General features: G+C 36.7%; 1 protein-coding gene across 1 annotated transcript in view; it reads left to right on the top strand.

The window, feature by feature from the left end:
* Positions 1-26,706, top strand: part of UNC13C (unc-13 homolog C) — a 188,083-nt gene that overhangs the window by 110,728 nt on the left and 50,649 nt on the right. The window contains exons 16-17 of the mRNA XM_075506000.1: positions 1,615-1,748; positions 16,479-16,564. Of these exons, the coding sequence (XP_075362115.1) occupies positions 1,615-1,748; positions 16,479-16,564 (220 nt within the window). The remainder of the gene's footprint in view (positions 1-1,614; positions 1,749-16,478; positions 16,565-26,706) is intronic.

The raw sequence follows: 26,706 nt of genomic DNA, 5'->3' as shown, positions 1-26,706 counted from the left end.
AGTGTTGTTGAAATTCCCTTTCTGCCATTCTAAATGCTGTTAATAGATAAAAGTTAATTGAGGTTAAGATAACGTTTAATTAATTCACTGTGACACTAATATAGTGTCATATCTATTCAAAGAGATACGGGGTCCATTGAGGTGGTCATATTTGGATTACAAATGAGAAGTGCACGGAATATATGTTTAAACTTGCAAGATAATAGGCATGTTTATTTTTTTCTGACTTAGTAGTTGAGTGAAAAGACCTCTTTCTATCTCTGACAGCTGCATAGAAGAGACCTAGCATGTGCAGACATACCTCTGTGTGGCAGAAATTATGTGTGTATGTATGTGTGTGTCCATACAGAGGTAAAAATATTTCTTTTCATATTTGGTTCTCTGCGATGAAGTCATTTATTGGACATTGATAAGGAATATGATCCTTCTGTCAAGCAAAGAAGTGAAAAATACTTTTGTCCAAGAAACTGTAGACTAAGAATTCATAAATCAAAACTGTAGAGACAAAATCTAGCTGTAAATACACCTTTTAGAGAGATTGAAAAGTATAAAATTCTCAGTAAATGTTTGTAAGTGGTGAATATTAGTACATACTTCTAACTATATAAAAAGGTGCAAAAGGCAGGCTTTTAGTTAAGAGGAATAAAAACCACTGCTTTACTTACCAACTTTTAATTAATGACTGGAGAGTCATGTTGGTAATCTATCTGATATATCAGTGTGTGATGTCCTTCCTCATGATTATTACAAAAATGTAATGGGGCATCTCAGGTTCTCTGCTTTGGATGTGAAACTGGTTGCAGTCCTCTTCATTTACAAGGAATATACAAAAATCCCATTTCCCTGGATAAAAAGGGAATTGAATAACAGACTGGTTTTGCTCACAGCTTTAAAATCCTTGGCAAGGCAATACCTTCACAAACCTCTCTTTTGGATATTCCTGTGTATCTTTTCCTAGTATTTTTATGTGTCCAGGGATTTTTTTTTCCCCTCCTAGTTTGTGGTGTTTTCCTCTGCCTCTCTTAAACGCACACTGTGGCTCTGCCAGTCAATCTATGAGTCCCTGGAAAATCTCTGTGCAGAATACTTTGGGCAATAGCCTTTTTTATTCTGGCTATTAAACAATAAAGGGAAATTTAACCACTTCTTCATTTAGGGCGAACAGCATAGCAGCTGTTAGGCCCAATAACTTCAGCATATAATCCAAAACAAAACAAGAAATGTTCCTTATCATTGATTTGTTCAGTATTTATTGTGTATGGTATAAAAGTTCTGCCTCAGCAGAGAATTTTTCCTGCACTCAGTTTCAGAACAACAAAGAATTTAAGAATGTATTTAATTAAAGTGTGGGCATGCACTAAAAATCAAGTTTCTATTGATCTCCTTTGCTGATCTGGCTGTCTTTGCACTGTGTTTGTTTTTTGATATATGTCCACAGCCAGGTACAGTCTGTCATACAATCCACTCTAAGTTGGATAGGCAGTCTTTGTCCAAAATTCCTGAAGATTCTTAATATGTCACTCTTTCCAACCAAGTAATAATTTGTAGGTGGAAATCCCATAATATTTTCTCTAATTTCTCTAATATAAAATATATTAAATCTTGTTTTAACAGGGTAAGAAACAAGAAGTTGCTAAAGAAGAACAGGGACCAACAACAAAGAATTTGGATTTCTGGGCACAGCTTATTACTCTGATGGTCACCATCATAGATGAAGATAAAACAGCGTATACACCTGTCTTGAACCAGTAAGTAATTACTTTCCCCATAAAAATTAAGAATCACGGATTTATTAAAATAAGGACAGGAAATACACCTGAATCAGTAGTTGTATTTTAAATATAATCTAGCTAGAGATTTTTAAAAATACAGAATATGACATTGGCATAGTTTGATAAAGACTTAGTGCTCTGATCATGGAAAGAGAACCTTTTGGTTTAGGAACACTAAAGACACGTGGTATATGAACCATCCCAAAAAGTTAAGTAGCAAAATATTATGCAAGAGAACTAAATAGGTAGACAGAAGGCAAAGTTCAGTGAAATAGTGCGATGGTATTAATGGTATGATAGTATCTTGGCATACAAGGTGTACAAATCGTGCTGAGACTTTTTTAGGCATTATGATAGGGTTTTAGGGATGTATTTGTAAAAGAATAATGAACTTCACAAAAAGACCCTCTCCAAATTTATGATTGGCTAGAGAGAAAGCCTAGCTAGGCTGACTTGAAAATTAATAAAAAGGAGAGCAATATTCTGGACTAACCAGAGATGGAAGCTGACTTCTCAGAATTGAAGATATAACAGATGAGGGAGGTACAATCAATAACCAAGACAAGTTGAATAACTTGTGGTTGATACAGAAGTAGAGAAGAGTGAGACAATTGATAAACACAGAAGGATGAGACAGAGTGCTGGGTTTTGAAAATGAAATACACAGAAGGAGTGCAAAGGAACATATTTCACATATCAAGGCTGGAGAAACAGATGTCGCACTAATTGAAATGTGACATGATAAGGGCCTAGGGAAAAGTTTTAGCTCTTTTAGCTCTTTGGAACTATTTTACAGAGAGATTCTAGAAAATCTGGGCATAGTCTAGCTGTGGTGACTTATGCAAAAGTTAAAATTGAAACTTTTATCCCTATTATGGCTAAACAATTAATAGAGGTGTCTGCAGTGGCATTTAATGGAATGGTCTGAAGGGGAGCAAGAACAAGTTTGTTTCTTTCAGCCAAAATGGGGTAGATACTGAAAGGCACTTCTGTACATGGAGATATGCTTGTCTGTTGATAAAAGATACCATACTTTTTATGGACCCACAGTATAATTACCAAAGAAACCTTCTGGTGATAACCAGAAGTTGGAAAATATCTCATTGCGTTCTGATTCCTTCCTTTCCTTTAAATAAATGAAGGATTGTTTCAGTCCCGGATAATAAAAATCTCTTTGCTCAATCATTTCCTGCACCGATGTTATTAAGGAACAAGTTCTTACCCTACAGAGGAAAGAAAACTCTTTTTCTGTTTACTCCATTTATACAACTTAGTGTGAAGTTCCTCTGTTAACAAAAGCTCAGTTTTTTGTCTGACTGTCTGTATAACAAACATACTTCTTAGGAAACATCTAACTGGAACAAATACATACATGTTTCATTTCAGTCTTTTCATTGAAATTAAACAAGAGTTATTGGGGGTTAATTATCCTAAAAATTGTTCTAGCTATATTCTTACACAAACATGAGGGAGAAAGGAAAGGGATAAAGAACAGAGTTCCTCTGAGGGGATTAGGAGATTCCCTAAAGTACAGCTGAGTGATTGTGTAACATGTGAAAAGAGAATCAGGAGTGGATGGAGCTGGGACAGATTAAGGGAGAGAGTTTGTGTGTGTGACTTCTCTCCCATTTTGGGAGTGGAAGGGTGAACACAGGGAATAAAGTGTCTGTGAAAAACAGGAGCATCAGGAGCAAGAGATGAAGAGGCTGTTGGTGGAAAAACTGTTCAGGGTTGTTTTGGATATATTTTTTAAAAAGAAAAGCTTCTCCTAACACAAAAGCAGCATGTAAGAACTGTGAGAGAAATGACAGACAGCCTCTTCCCCCTTGCTTACCCCAGAAAAGAAAATGGATGAAAGGAAAATATAAGTTGAATGCATAAGAATATTGCAAAACTATGACTCCTTATCAGAAATATATGGCCATGCAGTGTCTCAGTGGAATATTCAGGCCTATGTCCATTTGAATCCTGTTGTAGAAATGAGGTTACTGAAGATCCCCAGGAGAGCTCCAAGCATTCTGATAGGAGTTTTCACAATGGTATAATATTGCTCAGAATTTTTTTCCTCAACCAGTTTTGGAAACCCTATTTTTATATCTACCTTGGAGGCAAAAAAGATGCTGTGATAGAGCAGTTTGAATGGTATTAGATGATGAATCCAGATGAAACATGACATGATTGCCTCAGCGAGCTTTGCAGCAACTGAAAGACCATACCAGACCATTCAGTGGGAGTTGTGTGGGAACCTGTGGATCTTATATGACATAAGAAACTTGACAAGTTTGAGGGAAAAACATGAAGTCCAGTATTTAAGTTGTAAAATTCTCATTCTACTAGTTAAAACAATTTAAATGTGATCGGTACCTGATTCACAAGCAAATCTAGGACTTCCCAGTACTTGTCGAATATGCATTGTACACACTGCGAGACAGCAGAAATTGCTATCAAAATAAAATATCTGTTCAATTAAAAGGAACAACAAATCAAGAACAAAATCTTCAACTGAAATATGCTTGTGCATTTGGAAATCAAGATCTAAACTTTGTGACTGTACATCTCTAGTAAAAAGCTTTCCATTTAATTGTATAGCACACAGAACAGTCATGTGTGTTGTAATACAAATTTAAGAAACAAGACAGCTCTGGTGGGACTTATAAATTTGTTATTTACTGATTCTTACATCTTTGCAATGTAAGCATCCGTTTTCTTTCCTCTGTGAACACTGTGTGTTTCATACTCCTATTTAGTACTTTAGTAGTACTTTAGTACTTTTTAGTACTGCGTGTTAGTGACTCCTGCAGAGCATATTGAAATACTGGCTTAGCTAGCCCTTGACATTTTTAGTCTCCATCTGATAGCTAAAAATCACATTTTGAAGGGAAAATAAAAATCATAGTTACCATTCAAGAACAAATGCTATTAACGTTGTCTGAGATTACCAGGGTTGGATACCCACAAAATTATCTGATTCACTGAAGAACTGAGAAGTGATACTATTTATTATTTGGGTAAAGAAAGCATAAATGGTATTTTGGAAGAGCTGATCAAATATACTTAGAGAAAGTACTCAAATGTGAAATAGTATTGCAAAATCTGTTAGGAACTTGTACTTGCAGTTAGAGATAAGAACTTAGAGCAGTAAGAACTTGGAGAAGACATAGTGAATAACCAACTCAAAAAGAATGTTAGAATAAAAACCAGAGCCTACAAGGGATGGGGAAAAAAGTTATATGATTAGCAGTTAAACTTTGGAAGTCAGAAAGCATTAGCTTAAAATTTAAAAAGTCAAGATAGATTAAATGTTGCAAAAGAAAATAATAGAGAGCAAAGAAAAATGGAATACAGTGGGACTGAGTTCTCTTTGCAGTGAACCATGGTATTTAGTTGAAATATGATCTGAGCATTCAGAAATTAAAGGAGGATGACACAGGACAAGGAACCTAACTGAAGAATGTTGATGTCAACATAGAATGGCAAGTGATACTGACTGTTTGGAAATTAAAATGATCAGACCTGCTGTAAAAACAAGTCTCCAAGAGGTTTCATGCGCTCCCTCCCCATTCCACAGTGTAGAAAGAACTGGCACGTGAAATCTGCAGGAGCAGATTTCCTCATGCTTCAGGAGCTAGAATGTTTAATGAATCCGTGAAGTCAAGGATAGTAACTTACATTGAAGAAACAGTATAACTATAACCTATGAGTCAGTGAATTATTAAATATATGTCAGTGAAAAAAAAAAAGCACGTAAGGAAGTTAAATGAAAGGAATTAATGCATGAAAGTCATGAATTGGACTATGTCAGGCTAACTCTAGAATGTTTCTTTGATAATGTAAAGTGTATCTGGTGTGTTTTGTGTCTTGATTCCCCGTTATCAATTACAATTCATTCTGTGGAAGCATATGAATATCACTTATTTCATTAAACTTGTGAACATTATCCTGTTTAACAAAGTGATATTCTGTTCTTTCACAAGATCCGCTGTCCTTTTCTCATATAGCATTGTATCATACACTTTAAGACCAGATTAGTTATATAGACTGTGTAAGGTATCTGTCTTGTCCATTATATTTTCTTCAGGAAAAGGTACATTGCTTTGGTTAAAAATAAAAACCTTGGATAGGTGGAGGATAGAGCACAAAAAGTGAGAATAAATGAACTCTTTGTTCACAGTTTAAATAGAATACATATTTTAGAAAATCAGATAGAACTTTTGTCTTAAGAACTAGTGAAGCAGTGACTATGCCCAGCACTCCGCAGATAGTGCAATCTAACCTGTTGCTGCATGCACAGCACAAAAATGCGTGTATTCACACACCAGGACCAGACTCTCTTTAGCACCTGAATGAGGCTGAACCCACCAAGTATGGACTAGGAGCTATTCTGAGAACGTACATCTGAGGTTCAGAGACTTTGATATTCTTAAAATGTAGCAGACTGCAGATTTGACAGCACAAATTAAGAAAAAGCATTTTTAATTGTCATGGTAGGAATTTCTTGGTTTAGGATTGAACTAGAGACATGCAGTACTATCTAGGATAAATGCTTTTGGGGTTTATTTATGTTTTGCTTAATACATTGGTTCTTCTCATTTTCTTTTGAGCTGAGTTCAATTTCATTCCATTGATCTGTGGTTTTATAGATAGCATTTTGTCAGAACTAGCCAATGTAAACAGTTTTCATTAATTTTTTGCTTAATTAAAATCAATAGAGAGAAGACATTCATAAGTGGCTACCTTTTATATGCAGTTTAGTATTTTTGGAAATACATGGAAATGATCATGTATGGGCAACCTAATGGTTAATTTATTTCCCATGAAAACCTAGCATATTCTGTTTATTAAGAAGTTCCACCAAATAGTATTGTATTGTTGGCATATGAGTTGAGGATTACAGACTGTCATGGAAGTGAGGAAGATTATTTTAATAGCAATATTTTGGATAAACTGAGATTTTATAGTATTGCTCTAAGAATGACAGAGAAATTGGGAAAATTATGGCCTACGAGACAGAAATAATTGCAGGAAGAGGAAACAAAATGATTAATAGAGCACTCTCCTGGTCGTCCTCTTGCTTCACTGAGAAATGTGAAAATGTGTGGCTTTTACGAAGGTTAGAAAACGGAATATGTAGAGGTTTGCATGGGAAATTTCTCTGATATTTTGCTGCTTAGGGACCAAATTCTGAAATAGTTTGCAAAAGAAAAGTCTTTTTACCTAAAAATAAGATGATAAAATACAAATAATACAAAATTCCTTACTTATATAGATGCTTTGGAATTTGACCTTGGAATATCACTTCCCTTTAAAAGTCAGCTGCTGCTGTTACCATTTATCTTTAGCGTGTGGAAAATTCTGTATGCTTCTGTTGTGTGTTAAGCTTTGTTAGCTTCTCACGTGTAATAACACTGCAACAACAACTATGATAGTTGCATAATGCCCATAACTATGACAGCTGCATAATACCCACCAGTCTCTGATTGTTATAAGTATGGAAACTAGCATAAGTTTTAGAAAAGAAGTTCAGAGACAACATGGAATTAAGTATACAAGTAGCCCATCAACACTAAATTAAAGTATACAAGTAATGGAAACACGTATTTTACTAAATGCTTAGACCTAGGGAACAGAGAGAAGATTGACTCCACAGCAACAGAAAATGCAAGTCCTTGTGTAGATTCACACAGGAAAGAAACCTAAACTTTCCATTATGTATAATTCTTAGATCACAGGCTTAACAATGCACAAAAGGACAGCATGTGTAGACCGATACAGTTGTGCTTCATTACCATGATGATAAGGGATTAACCAAATTGTAGAATAATGAGCTTAATAATGACTATTAGGCAGATACACATAATGCAGGAGACTGGAAGGAGGCAAACTCCTTTCTGTGCTGCTTTACAGCTTCCAGAGTTACAGCGCCTCTACTTTTGCGAGCAGATCGTGGCTACCATCATCCGTTCAGAACAAATGATCTCGAAAGGAAAAGGCCTCTGTATAAACTAGTCCTTATATGATTGCTGTTAACTGTTAACTCCAGCTTGATGAAGAAATTCTAGGATGCATACTTCTTTTCTGACAAATATGTGTCTCTCATTCCTTCAAATGTATCTCCTTCCTCTGAGTATGGTAAAAGATCTTGCAAAATACAATGAAGTCCCTAATTCCTTTTGGGTGTCTTTCAAAGAGTTTTATCTGAGAGAGGACTTGGGATTTACTCCAGTAATTGCATTTCTGGAGTACAGTTAAGATAGAGCTTTAGGAAAAAGAGAAATAACTTTGCTTTTTTTGCCCAGACCTTTATCTGAAATCCAGGATCATGAAATGCTGTTTTCATTACAGTAAGAAATATGTGATAGGAGTCAGTGCTTCTTTACATAAAGATGTACCTAGATTCTTGGTTCCGTGTCCTTGCTCAGAATGACCAGATGAGCCATTGCACTGAAGTATGGCATCCAGTAAGTTCCTTGTCTTCCATTTCTGTCACTGTCCATTTTAAAAATTCTTTAGATTTTTTCTGCCTGCAGCTCACACAAATTGGAGATGGTATCTCAGTCTTTAATTTGCAAAAATAAACCCTAGACTATCCAACTTAGTTCTGACTAAGCATTTGACTAGTTTCTTGTGCAGTGCAGCTCTTTTTACAATAGGAGGAGACTTGATCTTTTTCTCTTGAGCTTGTCGGAGTTCCTGGCATACCCTTTAGCTTTGTTTGGATTAGTTTTTGAATCCAAGCCCCAGCTTTAGCATCCATTAACATCTTGTGCACAGCAATAAATCATGGTAAGAAATCCTTGAGCTGCCTGTAACTTGTTTGGAATTGAATAATAATTTCAGTCCTTTAGTGAGGGATGGTTTCTCACTGAGCTCGTTCACCTGTAGATGAAGTTTCTCTTACACCAAACCTTAGTAAGACAAGGAGAATCAGCCCTGCATGTGGCTCTAATTGTTGCGTATTTTGTCAGAGAACCAGAGAACTTCTACGCTAATCTAACTACCTGGGTCTGTGAAGAATTTGACTATGAATTTTTTAAATATGGTGAATTTAAAAGACTCTTCTTGGGGACTCATTTCTTCTTTATATTTTAATGCTTTGACTAATTTTTGCTTTCAATTGTGTGTGTATTTTTATATATGTCAGAATTTGCCTTCAGTTGTGACCCCAAATGCAGATAAGTCAGTGGTAACCGCTGTGAACTGTGACATACGACTTTCTTGAGCAGTGTCTGAGTATTCTGTGTGAAGGTCTATGTTTAGGGAAAACAAATAGAATTATATAGCTTTTTCTGTCATTATTCTTAGCCAGAAAGATACATTACAGGTGAAAAAACATTACTGCTGCTTCTGACGTTTGGACCCAAACTCAAGATGTGCCAGAACTATTTCTAGCACAAATTAAAAGTTGTACTCTACAGTTGTCAAGGACTCATTTTAGCATTATAACATGATGTCAGGAAGGAATGTAATATAACATGGAATTTATAAGAAGCTGTCTTCCTTTTTACGATACTATTTTTAGGGTCCTCCAAGCAGTTTTAACAGTGGCCGCAAATGTCAAGCCTAGGCTCTTTTCCTCCTTCTTTACCTATAGATGTATAGATGTTAGAATTAGAAAGTTAAGAGGGTGTTGAAAGTATTAAATGTACATAATATACTTAGAAGCAAAAATATCAGAACAGTTTAATACTGAAGAATAACAGGCCTAATAAAATCTCAGTCATGTTCTGCTCTGCAGTTTACTGTTTATTGTATACATTCCTAACATGAGCATTTTTCATAACGCTGATAACGCAGCCTGTCAGTTTAGTCAGACAGTGAAATATGGCTGACAATACTAAGTGCACCTCTCTGACAAAGTGCAAGCTGGGAACAAGGGAAGAGTAAGCTTTTTGGAGTCAGGTACTGGAGATAAATATCAAACGTTAATTGATCACCTGGAATTTTCTATTCTTATTTATTTCACATTTACTCTGAATATTCATGTAATAGTATGTGTATATATTTATCTGTATGTATGTACATCAAAGCAAAATAGAACCCTGTTCTGGTTGGGAAGAGAGCTCAGAAGGATGATTCAAAAGCTTAAGTTCTCTTGCTGACTGACATTCACCTGTCATAGGATCTTGAGCAAGTCACTTCTGTCTTCTTCCCCATTCTCTGTCTTTTCTTTTTAAACTGTGAGTTTTGATGCCGTGATTTTCTCTTATTACATATTTTAAAGTTCCTGCACAGTAATTTCTTAAACCTACCAGAAGCCTCTAAGTGCTACTGTAATGCAAATAATAAATTATATATTATTATTACATGAGTAATCTTAGAAACATGAGTAACCAAATTAAAGTAAATGTGACTACTCATGCATAAAGCTATCTCTGAGGAAAATTATGGCAGAAGTGGTGCATACTGTAGCCATAACAATTACGCTTCCCCACAGGAAAAAAGGCTCGCACTTGTATACAGTACATATATACATAAAGTCTTCATCGGTATTTTGCAGTCTCAAGTTGTACATGTGCCCTTATATTCTTAATCGAACGCACAAATGGTGTCATAACAATAGGGTAGATTGTTTAAAATACATAGTAAAAGTTAGGGAGATTAGAAACAGATATGTTAGTATAAATTGTGAAGTAGACATGACACAATTTTTAGCCCTTCCCTTAGATAAGGTACAAACCACCCAGCAAGTAACGGAGACTAGAAGCATACTGTGAAAATTGCCAATATTGTCCAGTAAGTCCTGGCAGATGGTAAGCCACTAGAAGCATTCTTGATTCTTCCTAGAAGAATAAAGACTGGGAAAAAGTCCTGCAGGCGTTAACCAGCTTTTCACTGTATGACAGATTGCTTCATAACAATCAAATCAACAAAACTGAACATAATATTCATTGAAATAATACAGACATTTCCCACGTTGTTCACACAAACAGTCCTGCTGGTGGAGTTAAATGGAACATTCCTTTCAAGCTTGTCATTTTACAGTTGGTTTCCCTACTTGCTCTGGTAGAACCGATTTGTATTGGCCTTTGTACTTACTATAGGGATGCTGATGTATGTTTGACATTAGATTTCAAGCACAATCTAAGTCAGCCTGCCCTCATCACACCTGTGTTGGAATCAGTAACACTGCTCCTCTAAATGAGATCTGCAAAGTCAATATCTGTATGACACAGTGCAGAAGATCCAGATCATGGTGTCTAATGAGATTTACTATCGCGGGCTTGCACCTTAAGTCCTAACAGTAATGTAGCTGAAAGAGGAAGATATCTTGCATTATCAGCAGCACAGAGGTCAATGGACTTTTGTTCCATGCCCATCAACACAAGGTCTGGGGTGTGGTATAAGAAACGTCTAAACCGTTGCTTGAAAGGTGCCACCTCTGCTACAACTAGTGAAGCTGAACCAGCTTCACTGCTAGATACTGTGGGGTTTAACTGAATGAAGAACCTCACTTCTGACACACTTGGGAGGAGTGTGGAAGGAAGCTTCTGTTTCTGATGCGCTACATTTAACAAAGTACATAAATTTTTGCCTATTTGAAGTTCTACAAGGCTTTGACTTATTTTCTTGAGATATATTTAGTATGCCCACACCTGCATAGGAACTTGGCAAATGGAAATGAGGTGGATAATTCAGACTTTTGTGGATAATTTGACATGTTTTAAAATGCCTATTTCAATGGATTTCCCTTGGGTTTATATTTAAAACACATAAGTGATTGTTTGATTTGAATAAGAAATTAGGAGGTCATTTGGATTTCAATTTTTTTTTTTTTATCTATGGAGATCTCAGAGTTTTGTTTTGGTTTGGTTTGGTTTTGTTCCAGGGGTGTTTTTAATTGCCTCTTTTCAGGCTTTGATAAAGGAGCTCTTATAAACCATGACATTTGTTACTAAAACAAATTTCATGCAATGGAGGAATGTTAATCAAATCACGGTACTATGAAAAGCTCAGCTACCATTTTAGCAATTTAAGGACCTTAAGAAGAGACCAAATCCTGCTACCCTCATGAATAAAGCTGCTAGTGCAGCGAGTTGTATTTTGCATAATAGCATAGTGGGCTGCATTAGGAAGACCACAGCTCACAGGCTGAAGGAAGTGATTGCTTCCTTCTGGTTGGAACCTGTGACACTGCATTTGGATGGTTATTTCCAGTTTTGATTCCTTGGTACAAGACACACATTGTCAAACGGGAGAACTACAGTGGAGGACAACCAAGCAGATTAGGGGGATGGAACGCGTGATGTGTGAGGAGAAGTTGAGGGAGCAGTTTGTACAGCCTGAGGAAAACACAGCTAAGGGCAGTGCTGATTGCATTCTTCAACTTCCTAATGAGATGTTATAAGGAAAAGACACAGCCAAACCCCTTCCAGAAGTGCACAGTAAGAGGCACGAGCACAGTTTTCAGGTAGGGAAACTCATATTAGCTATACAGGAGCAAATCCACATTCCACAGTGAGAGGGGTCAAACACCAAAATACGTTGCCCAGAAAGGTTGTGTCATTTTAATATTTGGAGGGAGTCAGAATTCAACTGTACAGGCCCTGAGCAACCTGATATAACTTTGAGGTTCTCTGCTTTGAGCTAGATGACCTTCAGATGTCCATTCCAGCTTAAATTGTTCAAAAATTCTATAAAACTAGCTGCATTAGCTCAAAAGAATGTCCAGTCTGGTGTCCATGTGGTCAATACTGGATGCCTAGAGAAAGAGTGTATCACAGTCATCATTGCTATCCTGGCCAGCTAATGGTTGAAATAGTAGCCACAGTATTATAGCCTTTCTAGTTAAGGACAAAATTTTACTCCATCACAATTCTGTGATACTTGTTGACACAGGTCTTAGCTTTATTTCCTTTTCATTGACATTCAGAGCAAATCTTTTGAATGCATGATGTATTGTCAGTCCTGTACACTGTGTACAATATTCGTTAAAAGAATAGCTAACTGAAATGACGCATAAATATTACTTAGATAAACGTAAATATATACCAAGGGGGCAAATCTAATCCCAGGATTTTGATGTTAGCAAATGCAGAAATTGATTGAAAATTTTAAAATTATTTAGATCTTACTTTCCTTTTTTGAAAAAGTAATTAATGCAGAAATGCTATATCACTTACACTCTGTTAATCTCTGTCCAATCCTCTGTAAACTAATAAGACTTGAAAAATTTAAAATCAAATTGTCAACTCTATACAGCTTTAATATGTCCATGCAATTCAGTTTTCAACTATTATAGTTAGCATGCATATGAAAGGAATTTTGACAATGGTAGATAACAGCTATTTGTTTCTGAAATATGTTTATAAGTAGTAATTTTTTTTAATGAGAACCTTGTGCCTAATTAGTTTTGTGATACAAGATGTTGTACTGTCTCAAATTGCTGTACATCAGTGAACAGGATAAAGAATGCAGAGCAGCGTAATGGAATAAAACTTATTTTCTTGTGTCAACACAATTCATATGAATGACAGGATGAAAGCAAGCCATGAATCAGATGTGAAATGGTTATTTCTAATGTGTGAAAACAATGTTTGTGACAGTTTCCATTGTGCATACCTGTCTGAGCTGGGTGGAGCTGCAGTAGCAAACATCCAAGCTTGTGAAGGCAGTGTTGAAAACTAGAAGTTTACTTTGCTTATGGGATTCCACTTACCACCAGCTCTAATGTGACTATTGTTCATAAATGCAAAAAGTGGAAAAACAATGGTATCATTGTGTCGTGGTTTAACCCCAGCTGGCAACTAAGCACCACACACAGCTGCTCGCTCGATCCCCCCCCGTGGGATGGGGGAGAGAATCAGAAGGGTAAAAGTGAGAAAACTCGTGGGTTGAGATAAAGACAGTTTAATAGGGAAAGCAAAGAATGCACAGGCAAAGCAAAATAAGGAATTCATTCGCTTCTTCTTCTTCCCCAGCTTTATATACTGAGCATGATGTCATATGGTATGGTATGGTATGGTATATCATATATATGCCCTTTGGTCAGTTGGGGTCAGCTGTCCCAGCTGTGTCCCCCCCAACTTCTTGTGCACCTGGCAGAGCATGGGAAGCTGAAAAGTCCTTGATTTAGTATAAGCACTACTTAGCAACAACTAAAACATGTCTGTATTATCAACACTGCCTCCAGCCCAAATCCACAATGTAGCCCCATACTAGCTACTATAACGGAAATTAACTCTACCCCAGCCAAAATCAGCACACATTGTGTGGAGAAGGGGCTGGGATAGTGCTGAAGCCAGAGTTCTGTAATTATAATGTGATAAGCAAGTAGTTTTACTTTCTGAATCAGGATTGAATTACCTGGAAGTCAAACTATTAAACTGTAGGAAACTTCCATGAAATAAAGTCTAGCTGAACCCTGGCAAGCTATGTGATGTCATTTCACATAGTGTATTTTATGGCTAATATCACAACACAATGAGATCTACAGGCATATTAGTTACCTAGTTCCTTAGCATGTTAAATCAATTTCACTGGCTGAAAATGTTGATTAGGTTAACTGTCCACTTTACATTACTAACCTACTTTGGACAATTTAAAAATCTATTATTTGAGTCTCTGATGAATACACCTACAGGTATCATAGCTGTCATGAAGCAAATTAATTACATGTGAAAACACATGTAAAAGTTTTATACTAAAACACAGTGGGCTTTCTGTTGTATGATTATTTTTGTCACAGTAATCTCCTGCTAAGACGTCACTGTGTTGGATAAAATGTATACAGGATGTATGGGAATGGCAGTCAATCCTGCAGGGCTGTATACAAAAATGTATCCATGTAATGATAAAATTGCGAATATCCATACCCTAGGCACTGGATGGAGGGATTTCATTGGTATGTCCGGTTGATGGTTATTCATTAAGTTTATATTTCTCAGGGACACAAAAGCTGATATCTCTGGGCGTCAACTTTACGTACCTAACTGAAGTCAGGTGGGATGACTCAAGCATACTGTGTAGAACTACAGTAATTTAAGCAGCATAGTGAAAAGATAATTGTAGTTTGTGGGTGCATGGGTTTTCGCAAGTTAAAATGTATACACATATATATACGACTAATCAAACGAACGCATTTTTATCAGACTCAGCCTTGCATTATGGCCAGCTTTGCATTATGGACAAAAGACAGTGTCAATATTAAATCAACTTCTAAATATTTCCTCAGAGTAATATTGTCAAACTTCAAGTGTGGTGCTGAGAGAGCACTCGGACTGACTGGAGGTAAAGAAATTAAGACAGTTAAAATACATTTGAGCTTTTGAACAACAATTAATTTTCTGTTAACAGAATGAATACAGTTCTGTAATTGAGCAGCCATTAGCATAATGAAGGCATATCAGTGACCTGAGCTAGCAATTGCTTCATATTAAAGTGGCAGAGCTAATGAGCTGTTTAAGTACTTTTTCTTTGCAGATATGATCAGGGTCAAACATGTCCCTGGAAAGAATTCTGGAAAGAATACATTACTTAGATAATATTGCTATCACCTTAAAGTTGCACATCATTCTCATTCTTTCTTTGGCAATAAGAACTTTAAAAATACTTACGTTTTTACAAAAATTATTACAGAATATTTTCTGAATTTAATTAGTGTTTCAATAAAAGGTCAAAACGCTTTGGATCAAATTCTCTGCTAGTGTAAAGTGGTGTAATAAACTCAAGACAAAAGCCACACAGCTCTGCGTGTTTCCTCATGAATATGGTCTTTCATGATTTTGTGTATTCATGGTGAACTGCCAGTGTATTCGTGTGGCTCTCACTGCACCTCTCTAGTATAAGCAAGTGGTCTACCATTCAGAGGTTCTGTGCAGTACTGCCTGCTCTTGAGCTGCGTGACCTGCTTTGGTCTGCTTCTGTGCCCTGAGAACTGCTCATATTCATGTCAGTCCCACACCTGCACTAAGGACAGACTTTTTTTTTTTTTTAAAAAAAAAAAAAAAAAGGACAGACAAATAGCTCTCCTTTTAACCGTGATGTGAAACATGCAGTGTCTGTCACTAAGATGTCAGGGTTTGCTAGTAGCTAACAGTGAAGATGGTAACTGAAAGATTAAAGCTTTTACACTGAATAAGAAGCAGCTGGGATCTATGAAAAAGTTGTGGAAAAATACTTACTTGATAACAGCAAAAAATATCTGAAAAGGACTGTTTTTCAAAGATGACATGAAGCAGAAGACCATAACTAAAAGTTTTAATTGAATGTATGCATTTTTCTACCTTTTATATTCTCTACTGTTTTACCCGTGCTTCAAGGTGAAAGTCTTCAAACAGTGAATTGGATTCAACTAGTATAAACCAATATAGCTTCACAGACAACTTCGCTATTTTCCAGTGTAATAAGGGAATTAAGGAAAACCTGTAGCTGCTAAACATCTGAGCCAACTGTTTCAGGTTTTTCATAAGCCATCTGATTTATCTAAAGTTGAAGAGTTACCTGCAAGACAGATGGATGTTTCTTGGTTTAAAAAGTCATGTGAGGCAATTGGTGCAACATTGAACTAATTACTTAGTTAGACCCCTGACATTAGACTAAGTGAAGTTTTTATCTGAAGATTGGATGGTTCATATAATTGTACAAAACACAAAATACAGTAAGTGCATACTAGGGGAATTATTTTGTGGAAATATTTGCCTTTCTGCTGTGCAGCTGTAAGCATAATTTCTAGCAGCAGGTGAACTGATCTAATGTGATTGATTGCAGGTTCCCTCAAGAGCTGAACATGGGAAAAATCAGTGCTGAAATCATGTGGACTCTGTTTGCCCAGGACATGAAATATGCTCTGGAAGGTAATTAGAACAAACTATTAATTACACCAGAGAGTTCACCAAGACTGATTGCCATTGCAAATCACACTTGGCATCAGATTTCTCTGGGTGGTAAGAGTTTTCTGACATACTTGTTTAAGATTTTTCATAGGTTAGTGAACAAGGAGCATTGTAAAGGAAGAAAATCATTGTGCTGTGACTATATGAAGTTATCTGTGGAAGAAAGAGACAAAAGAACTGTAATGTGAAATGCTACTTGTTATTACCTAAATCTGACAAAATCATCGATGTCCAAAGAACCACAAATATGCTTGCTAGAGAGCATTGTGGGCATTCCATATTTTCTTACTTGCTGAAAATTGCTAACTTGCCCATAATAAACATATAAAGAATTAAGTTATGGAGAAAACACACACAGATAATTAAACCTTTTTGTGTTCAAAAGGCAGGTTGTAGTCATTCTAGTTCTAACAGAATCAAATGCAGTTTCCTTTTATTCTTTAAGATAGTACTGTGGTTAACCATAGGTAAAATATACTTTTTTTTCTCTGTAGCAGATAATCTCTAACTAACGGTTTCAAACCCCCTCATTAAAATATGGTTATTGCAGAAAACCAAGTAAAAATACCTGCATGAAACTTTTTTAAAAATACCTAAGAGAAGCAACTAAGGAAATAGTCTTAATTAATGATAGAAATATTGCCAGCCCATATACATGAATCATACAAACTTTTAGATCATTATTAAAATCATGACTCTAGAAAACAAGTTCATCAAACTCTCCCTAACTAGTATTTATTTTTGCAGAACAAAAAAATGATGGCATTAGCTGAACTTCACTAATTTTCTTTACCTATTAAACAGATTTCAGGTTTAAATGTGAGAGAAATGCAAGAGGATCTTAGTCTCCATCTGGCATCAAGAGTATAGCTAAGATGAATTGGAAACTAAATGGATCAAATCTGAATTTGATCAGTAAACTAGTTTTTTGCATTGTAAAATACGTAATAAAATGCAGTCTGTTGGTCTTGTACATAGACAATCTTTACAGAGTTTCTCTCCAGAAAGAAAAAAAAAGTAAAAAAAAAAGCAAAGAAAAAGTATGTCAGAAACCAATTGTAAAGCAGTCCGTGCAGTTTATAATCTCAAAGTCAACCCCAACATAACGTGAAAGGAATTATAATACAGAGCACTGTTTTTTAAAAACAAAATAAAATTTTTCTCATCCTTTCATAAAAAATTGTTATTCAGAGAAAGAAAGGATTTATAGTGCTAGCCAATTTTTTTTTTACTTCCACAGTAGCAGGAATAGCTAATTATGATTTTTAGGTAAGCAAAACTCACATTGTCTTCAGTCAAGCCTGCTACTAACTACAGAGCAAGTCTGCCAGTGGTGAAAATAACTATGAGGTTGGATTTAAACAACAGTGCAACTCAACAGGCATAAAGGATAAAAAAAAAGGAATATTTGAAGATTAATTTCTGTATTGTTTGCTCCAGAATGTCTAATGTGATAACAGTGTGGTGGTACTTTGATGATACTGTAGATTTTTATGAAGATAAAGAAAAAGAGAGAAAAGATGAGTGACTAGAATGCCTATTAATGGAAGACTTATTTTGTTCATCTGCTGTTGTGTTACTTTATTTTGTTAATTATATTATTTGAATGTGGAATTTGCACACTAAGCACAGCAGAAGAAAAAGATAGGAAGGAAGGAATTCATTCCTTTCAGAAGCTGTGATTAAAATATATAGAATGACAACAGAAGACATGAGAAATCAAATCTAAGATGTGGGTAGGAGAAGAGATGTTCAAACTAATATTTGAAGGTGATGTTCTATAGTCATGTCAGAGTGAATCAAAAGTACAAGTTTGAGAAAGCTTATGTCAGGCAGGAGATCATCCTTTGAGAGTGATCAATGAAGTCAAAAGCTACCAAGAGCTGAGAAGCATGACAAGCAAATGAAATCCACTATTTTGGGTTAGAACCTGTTCCTGGTTATATCAGTGAGAACAACCTTGTACCAGGAGAGGCTGTAAATCAGGAACAGGTATCAGAAGATGGCTGTTCAGCAACTCAGTATTGTGATTGCACTTATAGCTAGCTAGCGCAGATTAATAAGGATTTCTAATAGCCATTTTATTGTCTTGCTTTCATAACTTTGAATGTATAGTTATACTCTGCACACACACATCCCTGAGCACCCCAGTGCTTGTAGTGTTTTAGCCATTGAACTATAAACATTCTGTACTGCAACAAGATAATTCATGAAAGATAATTCACTCTATTTGCTAAATAGAGCGTACTGATCGCTCAAAAGGCAGCTTCAGATCAAGCCATGGTTTGTTTCCTGGTTGTAAAGAATAGAACAGGAAGCTCTTGAGGAAGAGTTAATTATACAGTATATGAAGCGTGGATGGTTGGGCTGGGTCAGGACTTTAAAACAAGTATTAATGTTAATATCCTAATTCTGCATAGAGAGATACAGAGGACTCATTAGGAGGCACTTGACTTTCTACATCTATTCCAAACCAGTCCCTGGGTATGGTGTCATCTCTGTGTTGCTGTGGATACTGTCTTTCTGAGGAGAGTAAATGCCATTTTTGTCAATAGAAATTCTAAGTCACTCCCAGAATCAGTAGTGAAACAGTTCCTGTGTATAAATAATAATTAAAGGAAATTGAAATTAATTATGAATTATTATAAACATAATTTCACCTTCTATGGTTTCATTCCTAAACAAGAACCGCAATAAATCTAGTCACAAAATATAGATCAGCATGCTGTTTCTCTCTCCAGCTTTGCTGGTTTTTAAATCATTAATTCTTTCCATAGATATTCTACAAACTGAGTTTGATTCTCCAGTTGTTAATGGCAATAAAATTTTTTGCTTCAAATTCTACAAGATTAGGAGCAAGCCCTTAAATATGGTCGCACTCAATCCTCATGGTTTTAATGGAGTTCATTAAAATGAATTGCATTCCGCTATGCCAGTCTCGCCTTCCAAGTTATTAACATAGGCTGCCATCTGTTCATATGTAGTGTCCAGGGCTGTGATTGCAATCTTTGCCTGATTCAATTTAGTATTAATCTCCTGAAGCAGCATCTTTTGTGTTCAAAGTTGATTCCTTTCTGCATCCAATCAAGAAGCAATGAAATAGTCCAACATCGTTTGCAGAAGGATTGCTGATGTGATAAAAAAGATTAAATTAGCTCATCCAAGATCCCGTTTCTGGTTTTTCCCACCTTATATGTTCCGGAATATATCCAGCCACTCCCATCAGCTTAAATTCAGGAAAAGAGTATGTCATAACTCCATTCTCCAACAGATGACCAGTCCTGGAACACCCAGTTTACATTCCCTTTTCCCTTTTTCCTGAGAGCAGTTCAGAAGGGCTGTTCAGGCTACGTCCTCTCACTGTACAGCTGAAAGCCTCCTGTATCTGCTCAGGGGACGTATGGAGCTGCAGCTGCTGCGGGGGAGGCTTGCTGCTCTCAGCAGTGCTGCCCACCTCCTTTGCAACAGGAGCCGCCAGCCCCCGTGAGCCCGGCACCCGCAGTCGTTACACCCCTCTGCCTTGTCTTCTCCCTCGGTTCTTGCCCAGGACAGCCTAGCTAGGAGGTTGCTGCTGCGACACGGAGAAGACAGAGGCAACAGCAGCTTCCAGAGCGGTGGCCTTTCGCCAGAGAAGAGTAGAGCGGCTGCATGTCTCTCTGAAAGCCAAGGCAACGTACTTGCATGTGACGGGGTAGATGGCTGCTGTCGGGGGAAACAGCTCGCTTTTTGGGTGAGGGAGGAAAGGACATCCCAGAGCACAGTTCAAGTCTCCACGGCTGCCGAGATCAGGGCTACGCTCTGCCAAGCTGACATGCCTTGCAAACAAAACTGTACTAAAATCTGGTATTGAGTTCATCATTTCATTCCAGATTTTCTTCCATTTTCAATTAATAGCAGTGTTTAGCCTTTGCATAGTATTAAAAGTTTTACGCAAACTTTAACAAATTAAGTCCACACCAGTTCTAATTTTTTTCTGGTCTAAGGAGCTTGGGATTATTTTCATGTGTAGGTTTTGCATGGAGAAGGTATCGCATGTTTCTCTTTGAGAACTGACTTCATTAAATTTGGCCCTTTTTTTTCCTCTTTGCATGTTATTCATGAAGCAACAGTGATTTGTGTGATAGATTATACGTTGTTGCTTGGCAACAATGTATCAGTTTACACAAGCATATCTGAGCTTATAGGAAGTTAATATTTTTGTGCTGTCCGGTCCTCAAATTATTCTGTATTTGTGGTACAAACAGATGAGAACAGAGAGAGAATTTCACTGGTAGTGCAAGGGATTTGTTACTGACTTCATATGATAAGAAATCTTTTCCTTTCCGAGCATGAAGATGCGAAGATTAAAAGACGATGAGAGAGTAATGAGCTGAAATTAGACATGCAATTACGAAAGTATCTTTTATTCTATGTCCTCAGAAAAGCCTTTTTCAGATCTTTCGTATCTCTAACTTTTGAACAGGTCAGATCAAATGTCCAAAGCTATCCAGTCTGTGAGAAAGAGAACATTCTAATTGCTGTTATTATGATAATCTAATTCTGGTAGTGGCCAGAAATCAAGACCAGGATCAGGCCAGGAGTTAGCTGCTGTGCAAATACAGCAGTAGACAGTCTCAATCCTGCAGCGCTAAGATTCTGAAGTGTCAGGCCTTACAAAAGTCGGAGAAGAACAAGGGAGTCATTACACAATTTTATGCATTTAACAGAGGTTTGCTTTTTAAGTTTGCTGTTATCCTCAGTGCATAAGCAGATATCATCTTCGTGCTTCTCTGACAGACTCCTCTTTCATGACAGAGACTGGTAAAGTGATTTGAGAGAGAAGAGCCTGTTGATGCTGAGCACAGAGACAGCATAGAAAAAAAATAAAAAGGCTAATGCTGCCCAGAGAAAGGTCACGCCATTTGGTGGCAGATTTCAGGTCTATTTTCATTCCAACTTTACAATTTACAAAGTTCCCCTTAAGACAGAATATAGCCTTGGATTAGAGGGAGGCTACAGAGTACATTTGGAGAGGTGGGGCTGAGGTTATGGAAGGGAAGAACAGGGCAGCATCCACCAGAATGCAGGGTTTTATCAGGGTATCAAAATATGAAACCTTTTTATTTTAGTGAATCTCATTCTGCATTCACACATCTCAATAAATATATTCCATCCTCATTTTTCCAGAGACATAAAGAATAAAGACTCATACGTAGTCTCATGGGGGATTCAAAGAGACTGTAAAGGCAAAGACAAGGCGGTTACGGTTGGGGTTAATAAACTTTCCTTTGGCAGATAATCAGTAAGCTTGAATGTGACATGGTTGGAGGAAGAGGGGAGTTAGAAATGTTGTTTGGTCAGCATAATAGACAATGATGTTAATAACAGCAGCTACATATTGTATGTACTGAAGGGCTGAGCTTTGCGAGTAAGAGAATCCAGTTGAGTACCTATCAGGTGCAACACAGAGACCCCCAGGCTTGCCTAAAAAGCACTGTAGCCATACCAAAGGGCACTATTTTGTTGAAGTTAATTAGACCCACTAATTAAGACAGATAAAGTGGACAGAACTGTTCCCAGGAGCTAAGTTAATATTTCTTCATGGCATCGTATTGCGCTGTATCAGTGTGTCATCTTACTTGGAACTACCTCAGAGATCTCTAGTATGGTACGACCTTGCGCTTGGGGGCATGCCCACTGTATCATTCAGTCATCACCTAACCCATTTTCTTTGATTTTACAAATTGAACCGTAACCAGAACAATAAGTACTACTGAGTGCTTATACTGCAGTATAAGTCTACAGTAATCTTAGTAAGTTAAAGCTTCTTTATTTCTGATTGTAGGTGTACTTATGGTGCCAGATGTTATTACAAAAAATGTAGTGTATCAGTGAATGCCTGACTTTGTCATTTAGTCTTAAATTTGTCACTCAATAATAGCAGTATATATTGCCCCATATATTTAATAACGAAAGCTCTGGCCTTATTTAATCTTAACTACTGCATATTAATCTTGTTCTGAAACATTGTTATTAGCTCTTACCCAGGCAGTCACTAATTGTAAAACATTTGTGTATAAACTTTTCCAGCGTTGCCTAATTGTGAGCAAGACAATTTTGCTAGTCAACATATGCTAGTACTACCATGCTGGATAGGTTATTAGACTATAAATGATGCTTTAAATGAACGCTACATTGATTAATAGTCAGGGGTTATTTATAGCTCACATGGCCCTGTCCTTTCCACAAAACAATGAGTTGAGTATGCAAGTTAGGGAGAAGTGTTCTGTTCAGCTGAAGGGGCTGTATATCACCTATAGGAGCAGGAAGAGAGTTCTGCCTTATACAAAGGGGCAGTCAGGACTTCTTCTGTGGTTTATGAGGTATCTCAGCCCAGAAGAATCATTTGCCTCGTCTTTCTTCTTGTCCTTGATTACTGTTCTTCACCAGTAAGATGATACAACTTCATTGCAACTCACATTTTTACAAAAACTAGAGTTATGTCTTTTGTCTGAAATAATGTCATGGCTGGGGAAAAAAAAAGACAAGACATGAAGCAAAATTGTGACTTTGTCCGCACAGAAAGTCACTTAAAGGACGTGCATTGTTTAGTGCAGTTCTGCATCTGCTGGTTGGAGAAAAGGTTCCCCCTTTTCCTCCTACAGGACATTCCCCTAATGCAATCATGTAGTCCAGCAGCTAGGGCTTGAATTTTCCTGTCCTATTTCTTGAGGGGTTTATTCCCCTTATCTCTGTCAGAATGGAGCTGCATAATTCTCACACAGTAGAGGTGGAACCTAGCTGCTGCATCTCTCCGTGAATTCTGTGAGCTAATCACCCTGTGAATCCACTTATATTTTGGATTTATTTCCTTTTAGAAACAGTAACCAATGACAGCTTTCTTAAAATATTTTTCTTTATCAACTAGAATAAAACATTTGAGTAAAAGAAAATTTAAAATAACAAGCAACCTGCATGCTATTTTTAATCCTGCCTGTTCTTAAACTTCACACTAAGACACTTCGTAAAAGCTTTCCTCATACGGCAAACAACTGTTCTTCTCCCAGCCTCTGTTTTATTAAGTTGAAGACTCAGTCTTTTACTTTCAGGACTTTTCCACATATGGAGATCACTAGTGTCTTTTTTCTCCTATAGATACACAGGTAAATTTCCCCTTATGGGCAAGTGCATTGGTTCTAAACTAAACATTTTATACTGGTCCCAGCACCCCCAGGAGAATAGGATAAATCCATTAAAACTTCTTTTTTCTACGTTATCTTGTAATAAGCCTTAAGTGCAATTTGCTGGGTAACAATTAGAGAACATCTCTGTATTTTTGCCTTTGCTTCTGCTTTACAGGCACATCCAGATACAAACCAGGTAATTATTAAAGCACAGCCTCACATTTATCTTGCTGCCTGATTATTCCTGTTTTGTATTTCATTCCACCAATTGCTTATAAAATGCTACCACGCCTATTTGGTAATGTTTTGTGCTCACTTTGCACTCTTGTGACAAGCCAAAGAGCAGAGAATCAAGTCTAAATGTTTCCTTCATAGCAAGATAAATTTTTAAAAAATGAAACAATAAGTAAATGAGAGTAACCTGTCATAAGAATAACATTGAAGGTGCAAAGCTGAGTATTCAGCAGTTAAGACCCAATACAATGAAGGCTGCCTTTATTACCTTCTCTTTTTCCTCCCAGATTCAAGCATTACAATATAGCATTTAATTATGTGATAACATTTTCTGAGAAGCAGTGGTTTCCAAGAAGCATGTGTATTCTTTCTTTGCTTTGCTATTTTTATACATATTAGAGATTTATGAAAGCCAAAATCTATGTAAACTGGATTCATATACCAGCACTACTTTTCCTCTTTTATTACTTTCTGATTGTGTGATTACTTCGAATAAATGTTGAAACTTCAGTACAAAGTATTTGAAACTTCCATCGTATTCTTCGGAACCAGGGCTTTAATCATCACCGTAGATCTCATATCAGATAGGATGGACCATTTCTTCTGCTCCATTCATAGCTTGCATTTCCTTAGGCTTTCCACGGTCAATTCATGTACAAAGCAAGAATTCCACTAACAGTAAAAAAGCACAATTCAGATTGTTTCCATCCTTGGAAGTAAGTACTTATTTCCTTCTGTAATAGTAGCCGTATATATCTAAAGACAGAATTTTATCTCTGAGTGTTTGTTCTTTGAATATTATTGATCTGTTTACCTTTCATGGTACACAAATTTCGCTCTGATGTGATATTGAAGGGTAAAAGCTATACTGAGGTTGATCTTATTAAATTATTTGCTCTACTGCCATTTTTCTTTGTCTTAGTTGCAAGCAGGACAGAGCAACTTTATGCTTAATCAAGCTGCATATCTTGCATCTCGAGTGTCCTGTTGGTGATATACCCATCCACCTTTCTGGAAGTATTTGGCTGTGAAGTAGTAATTAATTGATGAGACTAATATGCTAAATTTTCAATAAGGAGTAAAAAAAGCAACTCAGTAATGTTAAGAAGATATCAAAGTTAATTCGTCTAAAGTAATTTGAAATGTTTAGGCAATGTAACACTGTAGGTAAAAAATGGCAAATGCAATGTAGAAAATACGGTTGTTTGCAGCAGATTCACACATCCCTTATGATATTACATGTTGCATCTCTTAGGTAGTATGTAACGTTGGTATTTGATGTCCTTGAAGTTCCCATAAGCAGTTTACCTCTCCCAAAAGTAATGTATAGCTCTGCCTTTTCAGATGCTAAGCAGGTGGCCTTGAACTCAACTTGTACCTGCTGTGAAATGTGAAGCAAAGCAGGGCACTCTGAGCAAATGGCCTCTCGCTTTGAGAGCTCCTCCTTGACTATAAAGGGCAATGTCATATCAGCTTGTAAAGTGCACTGCATTAAGTCAAGGATTGATTAGCCCACTTCCACTGCAGGCAAGAAGACAAAAAGAACAGTAAATCGATTTTTTTCTCACAATTCAGAATGAGACAGTCTGCCTTCCTTCCCTGGTCTCTGTTCAGTGAGGAAATATGACTCTCTGGTTAAGAAATCTTTGAACAAGATCTACACTGCCTTTCATAATTTATGTATGTTCCCTTAGTAAATTCACTTGATCTCCCTATACCTCAGTTTCCCATTTGTAAAATGTGAATATAATCACCTCAGAGATGTTCAAGGTGTAATCCATTATGTTTGTGAAGTGCTCAAAGATATTTTGATGAAAATTTCCAAGCAAATGCAGAGAAAAGATTGAATATGTAGAAGTCTTTTATGACAGACACAATATTTTTAAAAGGAGAATTAGAGGGTTTTTTAGTTGTAAATCAGTTGTAAGTACAATCCAAAAAAGGAGGTAATGACAGAAGGTTTTCAGTTTTCAGTTTATTATCTTTATCTTGACACCAAGAGCCCTTTCAGAAAGACCAGTAGTATTTCACATTATCAAAACCAATGTAAATTATACATAATTGTCAATTAGTTGTGTCCTGCTCTGTATTTCAGTTAATAACCAGTGACTTCCATTGCCTTCAGCAAAGTACAAGAACCCTGGGATGAGATGTCTAGTAGAATGTAATGTTGCCTTCTAAATCGGTTATGAACTTTGTTTGAGTTTACATTTTTCTTCATATGTGGCCTGATCCAATATGTTGCATTCAATTAGAGTCTTCCAGTTCATTTCAGCAGTACAGGGATTAAGTCTAGAGCACTATAAGCATAATACCCATGTTAAAAGAGGCAATGGCATAGCAACCAACTCCTGTACTGTAGGGAAATTGCATGGGGATCAAGTACCCAAAACACAGGTGCATCCTACTGGTGTAATGTTTCCACAGGGATTCAGAGGGAGGAATACCAATTCATACTCAATCAATATCATTCCTTATAGGACTTCCTGAAGACCTCTTCTTCCACTAGCCATACTCAGTTTGTGCTATGCACATACTTCCCAATTATATGACTGAAAGTTTGGAAATAGCAGGTTTTCTGGAACAGCAGTTCTGAAAGAAATAGACAAAAAATATGCAGCTGGTAGTCTCTAGAATGATTAGTAAGTAATTATTGCAAATCATATAGAATAATGTTACAATGGCTGAAAATAGCATCTGATTTTT

Source organism: Mycteria americana, chromosome 6 (genome assembly GCF_035582795.1).
Source record: "Mycteria americana isolate JAX WOST 10 ecotype Jacksonville Zoo and Gardens chromosome 6, USCA_MyAme_1.0, whole genome shotgun sequence".
NCBI lineage: Eukaryota > Metazoa > Chordata > Aves > Ciconiiformes > Ciconiidae > Mycteria > Mycteria americana.
Note: the sequence above shows the minus strand (reverse complement) of the source record. Positions and strands in the feature narration are given on the sequence as shown.